The sequence below is a fragment of the Polyodon spathula genome, unplaced genomic scaffold (genome assembly GCF_017654505.1).
Source record: "Polyodon spathula isolate WHYD16114869_AA unplaced genomic scaffold, ASM1765450v1 scaffolds_885, whole genome shotgun sequence".
Classification (NCBI taxonomy): domain Eukaryota; kingdom Metazoa; phylum Chordata; class Actinopteri; order Acipenseriformes; family Polyodontidae; genus Polyodon; species Polyodon spathula.
In genome coordinates, this window is record NW_024472372.1 from 13,474 (window position 1) to 25,000 (window position 11,527).

The 11,527-nt window shown below is 42.7% G+C and overlaps 2 protein-coding genes across 2 annotated transcripts; both read right to left on the minus strand.

The window, feature by feature from the left end:
• Positions 1–542: 542 nt before the first annotated feature.
• On the minus strand, positions 543–3,957 carry LOC121309122 (glutamate-rich protein 3-like). Its single transcript, XM_041242014.1, has 5 exons — positions 3,878–3,957; positions 3,164–3,257; positions 2,326–2,451; positions 1,870–2,016; positions 543–1,241 (listed from the first exon to the last, which is right to left on the minus strand). Exons 1-5 carry the CDS (start codon positions 3,895–3,897, stop codon positions 1,026–1,028), a joined length of 603 nt encoding a protein of 200 aa, XP_041097948.1. The 5' UTR covers positions 3,898–3,957; the 3' UTR covers positions 543–1,025.
• Positions 3,958–4,795: 838 nt separating this feature from the next.
• LOC121309123 (proto-oncogene vav-like) lies at positions 4,796–10,980 on the minus strand. Its single transcript, XM_041242015.1, has 8 exons — positions 10,556–10,980; positions 10,251–10,316; positions 9,738–9,769; positions 9,225–9,341; positions 8,810–8,897; positions 7,908–8,022; positions 7,550–7,701; positions 4,796–6,798 (listed from the first exon to the last, which is right to left on the minus strand). The coding sequence occupies exons 1-8, from the start codon at positions 10,679–10,681 to the stop codon at positions 6,745–6,747; spliced, it is 750 nt and encodes a 249-aa protein (XP_041097949.1). The 5' UTR covers positions 10,682–10,980; the 3' UTR covers positions 4,796–6,744.
• Positions 10,981–11,527: the final 547 nt, after the last annotated feature.

The window sequence follows — 11,527 nt, forward strand, 5'->3', positions numbered from 1 at the left end:
ACATTGTATCATTTGCACTTACTGTAAACTACTGCATTTAAATATAAATCTTGCATTGTAACCCTGTACTGTAACGCCTTGGATAAAGGCATCTGCCAAAAAAATAACTAATGCTAGTAATAGCAAGAAGGTCCTTCTCCCTGCACTTGCCTTGCTCCAGCAGCTTTCCCTTGAAGACGCAGAGGTCCCCCCCCCCACAGTGCTGCTGGTAGACAGCCACCTCGTCTCGGGGGTCCTGGCGTTCACAGGGCAAGCTCACCTGCTTCCCAAGGTAGATGAGGGTCACCACCGCAGACTCTGCCCTGCTGCCTGGCTCACCTTTCAGGGAGCCCTGCAAGAACTGGGGTGCGTTCAACGGATCCCTCCTAAGAGTTTCCCACAGTAAAAGCATAGCAAAGTGTAATAAAGCATAGGGAAAGCATTGCAAAGTGTAATAAAGCATAGGAAAAGGATAGCAAGGCAATGGTAAGCATTGTAAAGCATAGCGAGGTATGGCAAAGCAAACATATATATATATATACACACATGGTGATAATAACAGAGCGTATACAGTATATACATATTCAATATGGAGTCTGTTGCACTATTAATGCCCAGCATATTCTTAATAATTAAAAGCAAAGCTGTATACATATGCATTGCAGGGCCCTGTGTGCTGTGTTTTGCTACTGAAAGTTCAGGATAGTCAAACACTGCACAGCAACTTAGTTAAATGTGATTCTTCTAATGCTAGTTTTAATTCCCAAAGTGATATTAAGTGTGGTGGAAGTCAGCTGTTAATAGTGAGTGGCATTAAGAGATATTATCAGGAAAGCGTGCCTATTGTTTCCCATTATAGTCTGGACAGGACATTTCAATGTGGTGATAATAAGCAGAAGATACCCTATGAATGAGGAGTTGTATTCATTGTCTAGGTTTCATTTTGAATTGTCTGCAATCTTAGTTCACATAAATAAAATTAAAAAAAAAACCTATGGCAAGTTTCAAATATAATTAGTGATCAACAGCCATAGAAAGGAAGGAAATCACCTGGTACAGCTGAACTCTACCTTGGCTTTCTGAGTCGACTCTTTAGATCTGGGCTGGCTTCCCTTCTTGGGGGCACTCCCCTTTTGTCTGATTGGTGCACACCTCTCGGGTCCGGGGGGGTGGGGAGAGAGGTCAATAACAAGCAATCCGCAAGGTGCAACTTCACTTCCAAGACTGAATCCGGTCAAGTTCTCAATGGTTTTCTTGTCCAGCTGAAAGGGCGGAGCAAACCAGGAAGCAGCTCAGTTTCTGGGAATGCCTGCAGAGAGAGTTATCTACACAGTGTATTTTGCACTTTGTGGTTTCATAGCTGCATGATACTGTGCACAGCCGGGTTTATATGAGGAAGTTGTGGCTTTCCTTCTAGGGGGTTGTATTTTCCACAGTGTACTCTGGTTTTACTATGAGTTCAATAAGACACACCTGAGCTTGTTATCTATACACACTGTGGCTAATCAAGCTCCTAGGGAAATCTAGAATGGTGAAACTGCTATGCAGTAGGAGTCTTGTTTTCCATATCCTGTTTGGTATTGAAAGTTGAAAAGAAACATCAGTTTAACATAAAATTCATGTAAAAAAAACAAACAAACAAAAACAACTTCAGTGTTGATTCTTGTTTTATTTTGGGGTTTGTGAATTAAGATGCCGCTCAGATCTCTTCACATGTCCATTAAGAAGTTCCTGCTGGGGAACAAAATACAAGCTACCAATAATATCCAGTGATTCTCTTATAGCATGCAAGGCAGGGGTCAGCGGTTCATGTTAACTTGTAATAAATAAATGGTCTCTTGTAAAATGAAATGGTAAATGCAGAATTCATTAAAGGACACCTCCTCCTACCCCTGACAGATATCGCTTGATCCTCTCTGCCTCGGGGTGGACTGCATCCTTTTTCCTTCTGCCGGGGCTTAGGGCGGAGTGCTGGGCTCTGTACCCGATGGTTCCTCCCCGCTGTGTTTGATCCTGGTCCAGCCTCCTCTCTGCTTTCTAGATCAGAAAAGCACAGAGATCAGAAACACTCAGACCATGCATAATTAAAAAAAAAAAAAAATGCTGTCATTTGTTGTCATACTTTTCCTAGTATGTAATAATAATTATCACTACACACAACTTTTTAACTTGCTATAAATCACAAAAAACAATATTGTGACCAGGAATTACTTTTGAACATAAAAAAAGTGTTTTACTTTCGAAATTAGATCCATGAACGGGGTGAAATGTGGACCCAGGATAAGATTCACTTGGATTCTGACAGACTCATACGGGATTTCTAATGTACAGTACAGAACAGCACACCTCTATGTTGTTGTACTTCTCGTTGATCGCGGTGACCAGAAGCTGCCTGGTTTGGTCCATGTGTTCCTGCTTGGCGATGTTGAGTCGATAGACCTTCTCTGAGACTATTTCACCTGAGCGGGTTACCTATCAAAGCAAAATGGGCACTCATCCAGAACTGTGAAACACTCAAGAGAGGCACATTTAGAAATACTGAAAGAAACATTCTGACTCTTTCTCAGTGTCGGTGTAACATTTAAAACCACAAATGTATCGACTAGAAGGATTTCTCAGTGTCTTTAGTGTAAATTAAATGACAAATGTTTAGACTAGAAGTCTTTCTCCGTGTCTTTGGTGGAAATTGAATGGCATATGTTTTGTCTATTCAAAAAACACTGAGGACATTGCGAAAAAATTTTAGTCGAAGCATTTGCCATTGAAGTTACACTGAAGACAAAGACAAACGCTTGTAGTCGACATGTTTGTCAATTTACATTGCAGACACTGAGAAAGATTTCTAGTGGAAACGTTTGCCATTGAATTTGCACTGAAGACATTAAGATTACCCTAGGGCACCTTGTGTAAGCAATAAATATTGGTCTAGATTCTGAAAGTTTTTTACTACAAATTGCCATCCATAATTTCCCAATTGTAATAATCCAATATAAGAAGCCACTTCAGATTGCACACAAGCCTCTAAATTAAATGTAGTTTATTGTGGGTTTGGTCATTTTAATCAGGTGCGTTTTTACGATTCTACAAAGATTGTGCTACCGAGGCTTTGGAGCAGAGAGCTTTGAGAATGGATGAAAATATGATTTGTACAAACAAACAAACAAAAGTTGCGGGCAGTGTTTACCAGGCCAGCTTTCCTGAGGTGCCTGCGTGTTCTCCTCCTATTAAAGAAGTGAGCGAGGTTGTCATCTCTCAGTCCATTGTAGGGGGGGATGAGGCTGGGAACAGAAAGGAATCTCTGCTGGGACTCGGTTCTGAGTGCAAGCGGTGCTGTATGAACCCGTTATTCCATTATTATGATCGAGCGCTCCACTGAAATCAGACGAGGGCCACTGCTGTCGACTGGAGCCGATTTACCATTCAGAGTGAAAAGAGGGAAGAAACGGCTGCTTGGGTTTGTGTGATCGCTGCTTTTCTTAGACTCTGTGGAGAGCAGCAATCTGCACAAACCCAAGCAGCTGCTTCTTCCCTCGTTTCACTTTGAATGGCAAACTAGCCCAGTCAACATCAATGACCCTCATCTTTGGAGAGCTCAGACTGAAGAATCGAATCATGGCTTTGTGCAACTTAAGTCGCTTTGCGTGTAAAGTGCTGTTCCAGTATGACAAATTCTGTGGTAGACATACAAACATGAACATAGCCATATATTAAACAGATTGTACCTATTTCTTTATAAGCACTTAGATCTGTGTGCAGAGCGTTACCAGTCACATAAATCACCGTGAAGCAGGGCTGTCAAAACAAGCCCAACTCGGTTGTCTTTTACTGCAGATTCACTGTTATTTTTCCTGCTTAATTTTAAAACAATGCTATTTATAAAACAAGTGAACAAACTCACCTGCTGTCTCCCGATGGCATGTTGTGCGAGCTGGATGATCAGTCAGCCTGCTCTGGGTAATCTGGGAGGCAGGGTCAAAGGGCTGGCACTGTAGCAACGCTTGTGTTGCCAAGCAGCAGTAAACAACAAGGTTCTAGACAGCAACTCGAGAGGATTGTTGCTCCTGGACACACACACCTTTCACTAGGTAGATTGCTCCAAGCTTAACCTCTACTATGCCTTTCATACAAAGCTTTGATATTGTGTTTGTTTTTTTTATGATGACACTTGCAGGACCAGCAGTACTGGTTTACACTTTCTCTTTGGAGGGTGAGGGAGGGAAGGAGCAGTTCATGCCTGAAGTCTGCCCTGGACTGGAGGGAGCACCCTTTCTCTTAGGGGGGTGAGGGAGGGGGGAGAAGTCCATGCTTCAATCCTGCCCTGTACTGGAGGGAACACACTTTCTTTAAGGCAGCTTTTTAATGTTTCCATTTTTGGTAAATTGGACAACAAATGATAAAAGCACAAACGACAATGTTAAGTCTGTATTGCCCAGCAGGTTGAGTTGTATATACTCATGTTTATTTACATCTCCAAGTGGTACAAGATAATAATGGAAAGGATTCCAGCCAATAACTTGTTTCAATTTTTTTTAAATCAACTGGGTTTAAAATAGAAAATATATTCCGTATTCATTTCCCTAAAGCATCTAACCCAGAAACACACACACATGCACGCACGCACCCACGCACACGCACACACACACACACACACACACACACACACACACACACACACACACACACACACACACACACATTACTGTAACAGGATAACATCAAGAATGAGACTTGGAGGCTAGAAACTGCAGTTAAAGTGCTGTTGGCACACGTTTATTAACAAAATAAACAAAACAAACACAGGAACAAAGCAACTGGCACAAGGGCCAAAATAAAAAGATTCACACAAAACAAAACAATACTTATGCCCAGACCAAAACAAATTTACACAGAATGCAGCACACTGCAAGACTCCCCTAAATCCTCTCCAATCTCTCAACAAAGGATTTTCTCCCCTTATATCCCATATATATATATACACTATTGACATTTTGGGATTTTGCCCTGCCACACTTAGTAATAACAATCAGAATTTGACTAAAGCAACAGTATGCAAAATATAATGAAAAAAAAAAAAAATCTCAGGGCTGACTCCTCCCATTCTCTTATGATTGGTTGCTCATTTAGCATTCCAAAGAGGGATGGGTGGAGTCAGACTCACCTCTTTCTCAGTGAAGAGGGCGGAGCTGTGTTGGAGCAGGAACCATGTGGTTTTCAATTCAGTTTTTCTTATGGTAAAGACTGGGATGATGTAAGCTCTCTGCATGTGAAATGGTGCTCAGATAATTTAATGCCATGACACTTATGTGTGACGACTTCACAATGCTTCTATGTTGTTAAGCCTTGTTGTGGCATCTCTTAGTACGGTAAAGCCCCTCTACAAATTGACATTCTGGATAATTCTGCATGACTTTTTGGGTCCCAACCAAATGTCTATTGAAATGTATGGTGTGATTCCCTTTGCAATCCAGAACCTGTCTATCATGGAATTCTACCTTTTTCTTTAGATACAGTACGTGATTTTACAGTACCTCGTTAACCCAGCACACTGTATAATCCAGCACAATTTTCCGGTCCCAAGGCTTGCTGGATTAGACAGGTTTTTCTGTATTTCCATGTGGTTCATTGGTCTGCTGTACATGTTATTTTTTTCTACAACACCAGCACCAATTGACTTTTACAGCTACCCCACCTCTTTCTGTAAACTCAAGTGTGTTTTAAACGTGCAGACAACACTGCAGGGCTATTTTAAGACTGTTTCAATGCCTGGTTTTATTTTCGTGAAACCCCTGGGGAGATGGACGTAGAGTTCTGTGGATAAAACTATTATGCCCTGCGTGGATTTCTCTTAAATAGCTGCGCACAAGAATACCACGTCTGAAACCGTGAGTTCCATCGTGTCCAGCATGCTCTTCAAGCCATTGCTGTCTACCCTCGGAGTCCAGAACTCCACGGACACAATCCTCCGGAGGTCCTTTTGCAATCCAGAACGGAGCTGGCAAAACAGCTTGAACTAATAATCGGATGAATTTGAGGATGAGAAGAAAAACGGTGTCACAGGCACGCCTTATTAAATATCCAGCAGTGGAAATATGGGCTCGGGTTTCTGCTGCTCTACCTATTGTAGTTGCCAAGGAGACTGTTCCCCTCTGTAATGCATATCATTTTCACAGCTCGCTCTGTTCCCTTGGTTGGCCGATGCTTGAGAACTGTGGTTTTGGTGCTGCTGAATTTTTATGCTGTGTTGAATAAGAGGTGCTGTTTCTTTACTCCTCAGCATATTTACTCCGCTGGGGGAGCCTCTGTGTATATCTGAACCAGAATACAAGGGGGGAGTTGCTGCAAATAACGAGGGAAAGCCTTTCCGCTGGCACTTGGGAAGGGTAAATAGGAAGCACAAAGAGACTTGGATAGACCTGACAGTCAGCAGTTAAAATGCACACGGCGTTTAGAGGCTGGGTACAAGGATCTGAAATGCAATTGCCGTGCCAGCTTTATAACCAGCCAGCCACAGCAGATGGGACAGGTGGACTGTGTCACCTTGCTCAAACTCTTTAAAAATAAATACATTCGTCCCTCTCTCTGTGATCTGGAACGTTTTCAGAACAGCGCAGAGAGGGGAACTGCCAGCAACATTGGGCTGCTTCTGTGTCCCCAGTTTCCAGCCAACATCATCATCAAAAAAAAAAAAAGTTACAAATCAGTCAATATCATCACTCTCGGTTTATTATCTCAGGATTGTGGACACCGCTTTGGAAAGACAGTCTGTCAGCAGTAATCAGAATAATCTTCCTCTACATAGTTCGCTGGGAACAAGCCAACCTGTGAAAAAATATATTTATGCATTATTAGTATTATTGTAGTAGTATTATTTCTGCTTATGTTCTTGTCACAGTTTCTTCTTGTCTAACCCCACTTTGTACAGCTGTGGCCAAAAGTGTTGCATCACCCTATTGAATGAACTCATTTTGCTTCAAAAAGTCAAACAAAACCTGCTGAATAATGTTACGTTAACCCCTTGAATTAGATACCGCTTTGTAGTTTTCCCATATGCTTAACGGTAAACTGACAAAAAATGGAAACATTTCGAAATTGAACATGAAATAGTGTACTGTTGTTATGGTTTCTTTGATTACAGGATGTTAAATAAAAGATCAAAATTAAGTTCATATAGTTTGTGTTTTTAAATTATGTCTCAATCCTAAAATTCTTGGTGATGCAAAACTGAGGCTGTAGATTATTGGGCTCATTTTGCACCCTCTGGATCGACATGGATTTAACTGGCTGCACAACTTCTAAGCTGTGCATGGAAAAACTAACGTTCTATGAATAAATGCAATATCTATATGCACTACCAGTATACACTTGTCATAATGGGCATATTAAAAAAGCAAACCAGTTAAATGCATGGGACAACAGCATGCACAAGCTTTCTGGATCACAATGCCTTTAGAGATTACCATACCCAAACCCATACATACAATGCTAATTACGGGAGCTGATTGGTTTGGCTCCAGCACTGAAATGGGTTTTCTGTGTCATGTTCTTTCTATAGCCCCTTCGGATAACTCACCCTCCCATAGATCTCTCCCTTCCACCAGCCCTGTTGGCCCTTCTTTGAGATGATCTTGATGACGTCCCCTTCTCTCATGGAGAGCTCCAAGCGGTCTCGTGCTGAGAAGTCATACCGAGCCCTGGCTGTGCCGTAGTATCTCACGCTGCCCGCTGCAACCAAGCAAGAAAATGATGTCAATACAGCATAGTGCAGACTATCCCCATCCACAGAGAAGCGATAGAGGGAGGGAGTAGTTCAGTCTCCATGCCTCAAGCCTGCCCTGGACTGGAGGGAGCACCCTTTCTCTTAGGGGGTGAGGGAGGGAGCAGTTATCTCCATGCCTGTGTGTCACTTCAGCTGTCCTGAGAGCACTAACCTGGAGACTTGGCGACTGTCTGTTGCTCAGGCTCTTGGAAAGGGAACTGCAGAGTCGTGTCCAGAGCCTTGAAGCATTCCTTCAGAGTGTTGCGCTGGTAGAACTCCACCAGCTCCTACGCAGCGACAGAGGAAAATAAAAACGCATGAGGACATCAAAAGCATCCAATCATTGAGGAGCCTAAGTGAGGAAAGCCACCCCACCTCGTTTAGCACAGCACTGTGCCTTTGTGCGGTCTGACAAGCGGAAGACCTTGCTGTATAGAGAAAAGATGCAAAGCTCTGATTCTGATTCCCAGTGCAGCTATGTTAAAGGCTGCTGTTATCTGTCTGCTATCAGGGGAAGCATGTTTTATTGCCTGAGAAGCCTAACCTCACCTGACCTGGTGCAAGCAGCAGTTACTGACACACAGAGATAATAAGCCAGCAGCTAAGCTTTGACCTCAAAGGGGTGTACAGATCATACAACAAGTACTAGTGTTGGCTGTCAAATGAGTCTGGGATCTCCACCATCAGCCTCGCCTACAGCAAGGCTGCGTGTTTAGATGTTCAGAACAACACCCACAGCTTGTATTGAATTCATTGTGTGTATTTATATTTACACTTGGCCCCACGTCTGCATATCTGAAGCACGGTTGCCAAGCAGTCTGAAGAGGAAAGGAGCTCCCTGTCCCCAGGGCCAGCTGCGAGGGTGGGAATGTGGGAGGTGTGATTTGCAGACATCTCGCTTGTATATTTATATTTTTATTTATAATTTGGCGGTAACCGTGGGCGGTCACCAAATGGGGCTGTCCCTTCACACCTGTTTAACTTTCAAACGCCTTCAAAAACTCTGTGGGCGTGGTTGTGCCAAAAACCATCCCCACTCGTGGGACACTGCAGGGGGTGCAAAGGAGAACTTACTATTAACCCTTTGAAAGCCTTCTTCTCGTTAATCTGGAACAGCCCGCTCGACGTGGTCACCTTGATGTGCTTGATTTCAACGTTGAACCTGGGACGGGGAAAGAGGGATCAGTGGGTTCAGACTTAAAGAAGCAGACAAACGTTCAGGCAGGTGCCTTCAAAAGCGAGTCAGTTGATAATGTTGTGTGTCCTTCCCTCACCTTTACGACTGAGAACTAATCAATGGCAATTCATTGTCGCAGTGGTTTAAATGGAATAAGAAAGTATGTTGGGTGCTGGGCAGTTAGGGTTCTCCAGACAAGAGCAAAACTATTTCAAAGCCAGGTAAAGGCAGGCATAGAGATAATGATGATAAGTCAATACCGGAGCCCCAGTGCAATCCATAGTGTAATCCAGTCTGCTGCCTCTAACTCACTTGATACTGATGGCGTACTCGCCCGCATCTTTCTGCCGCTGCCGCACCAGGTAGGTGCCGTCAGAGCGGGTGCTGAGGAGATTCTCGGCGCCACCGCGCTCCATGTTCCCAGCAAACCTGCAACACGACAGAAGAGTCAAGGGAACAGACCTGGTGGCTGTGTCTCTGTGTGCGTAGAGCGGATGCAACAGGTACAAATAAAGAGGTGCATAAAGGTATCCCCCTTCCTCGAGAAGATTTTGGACAGTGATTTATCTGACCCGAAATTATTAAAATGCAATCATACGTTGATAAGGACAAACTTCAGTTTTTTTTCAATCACAAAGAAAAAGTGCAGAAACGGAAAATTAAAACAGAAATTGTAGAACTCTAAATTGCTAAAGCAATACAGAATGTACCAAGATAAACGGTCCAAGCTCCAACAGCCTAATACTGGATTTCTAATTGAAATGTTCCGTTGCAGTAAGCCATACTGAAGCTCAGAAACATTGAAACTGGACAGATCCTACTTACCAGGGATACATGCTGAGGTCTGGAGGAAGCCTCTGTAAAAGAATGCAAAGGACCATTACTCATACTGCCTGTGCAATGCGTACACACTTTATAAAGAGGTGGCTCTCCTGTGAATGTCAAAAACGTGTATTTTACACACATGTAAATGCTTGTATGGACTGTAATGCTGTTATTTTCTGATACGGGAGGCGAACGAGTCACTGCAGGAATGCTGGGCAAAGAGGACCCCTTGCAAAAGTCTCCTCTAGTAAATACATAGCAAAGTGTAATAAATCACAGGGAATGGTTATCCATTGATGGTTGTAGCGTCGAGCCTCATTACGCCCTTGGGCAGTCTTGCCCAATACTGCCCACCCTGTCTTATTGCTTACTTCATGAATGTGTCAGACCAGGGCAAACTATGGTAAATGCCTAGTATAGCCAGGGGAAAACTGCAAGAATGCTATGGTACGCCAGAGGATGGAAATGTTTCTAGTTTCGTAACAATGAGGCAGAATGTGAGATCATACTTACAGAGACAAAGGGCCTGACTTTAGAGCAGGGAAACCAGCCAACCTCACTTGTACAGATTTTTCTGCCCTGGGAAAATAAAGAGGGATATAATAAAAAAAAAAAAAAAAAAAAAAAAAAATAAAATATATATATATATATATATATATATATATATATATATATATATATATATATATATATATATATATATATATATATATAGTTCTAGTATATTCTAGTGATCTTAAACATTGGCTGCTATGTAATTCTCAGACTGTCCAGTCTAGAGTATGTTTCCTGAAGGAGATAAGGCATGGCTACTGTACCTCCCACCAAGACTGGTCCACCTCGGCTTTCGTCAGCTCGATGATGTCACCTAGGGCTAGGCGCAGCGGCTGTCCGAACGCCACAGGAGGAGGGGGCATCCCATAATAATCCTGAGACACCTCCATTTTGGGAAGGCCTGGGCAGAACACACACAAAGCAATACGTTGTCAATGCAAGGCGCTACAACACTGACACAATATCAGGTTGATCGTTCCCTGTAACGTGGCCGGTGGAATGAACAGCAGGTGTTTAATAAAGCTGTTTTGTGTTCATTGGGCTGACTGGTGTTATACCACAGAACACATGGAGGCAAGCAGCTTTCTGACATCAAAGAGAATCAAATGCCAGTAGAAAACATAAGAATTAAGCAAGACCTGCAAAACTAAACGCAGGAGCTTCGTCAAGGAGGACACAAGGATAGCGAAGAGTTTCACGCCTTGCACAAAGAATGCAAGAAGGGTTCTGTGTGGATGATGCACAGATCACATTTGCAACAAATGACTGCAAAGGTTGCACACATTATTCTGCAAGGCATGCATGCACCTTTGCGCGAGTCGTTCCTGCTTTAAACATTTATTTAATTTATGGCCATGCTGGATCCAAGCATACTCCTTGTGTTTTTCTTGGCATGGGATTTTTAGATAATTAAATTAGACACCAGCAGGCTTTACCATGCTTTCAGCTCTTCACTGTGTCTTTCTAGGCTTGTACAATAAACTATAGAAAGGACAGACCTGAGTAAATACTATACTGCCGAGAGCAGTATACTATACTGCAGATTATCACATAGAGTACTGCTCAGGCTTGTAGCAAGTATAGTTTGAATTTGTGTCAGTTGGTTTGATCTCTTTCCCAGGGTAAAAACACAGCAATGAAGATGTGACTCAATATAATACAATACGACTTACTCTTACTCAAATCAGAACTGTACAGTACGAACTGAAAGCATTGTTCTTTGTTCCTCTTAGTTA

What these genes read in the sequence shown, in the direction of transcription:
- LOC121309122 (XM_041242014.1), bottom strand. Translation starts at nt 3,897, where the DNA reads ATGCCATCGGGAGACAGCAG. An exon ending in ACCTCAGGAAAGCTGGCCTG is followed by an intron (nt 2,452 to 3,163) that starts GTAAACACTGCC and finishes TTGCTTTGATAG; the next exon opens with GTAACCCGCTCAGGTGAAAT. An exon ending in TCAAGCGATATCTGTCAGGG is followed by an intron (nt 1,242 to 1,869) that starts GTAGGAGGAGGT and finishes CCGCCCTTTCAG; the next exon opens with CTGGACAAGAAAACCATTGA.
- LOC121309123 (XM_041242015.1), bottom strand. Translation starts at nt 10,681, where the DNA reads ATGGAGGTGTCTCAGGATTATTATGGGATGCCCCCTCCTCCTGTGGCG. An exon ending in TGGACCAGTCTTGGTGGGAG is followed by an intron (nt 10,317 to 10,555) that starts GTACAGTAGCCA and finishes TTATTTTCCCAG; the next exon opens with GGCAGAAAAATCTGTACAAG. An exon ending in GAGTACGCCATCAGTATCAA is followed by an intron (nt 8,898 to 9,224) that starts GTGAGTTAGAGG and finishes TCCCCGTCCCAG; the next exon opens with GTTCAACGTTGAAATCAAGC.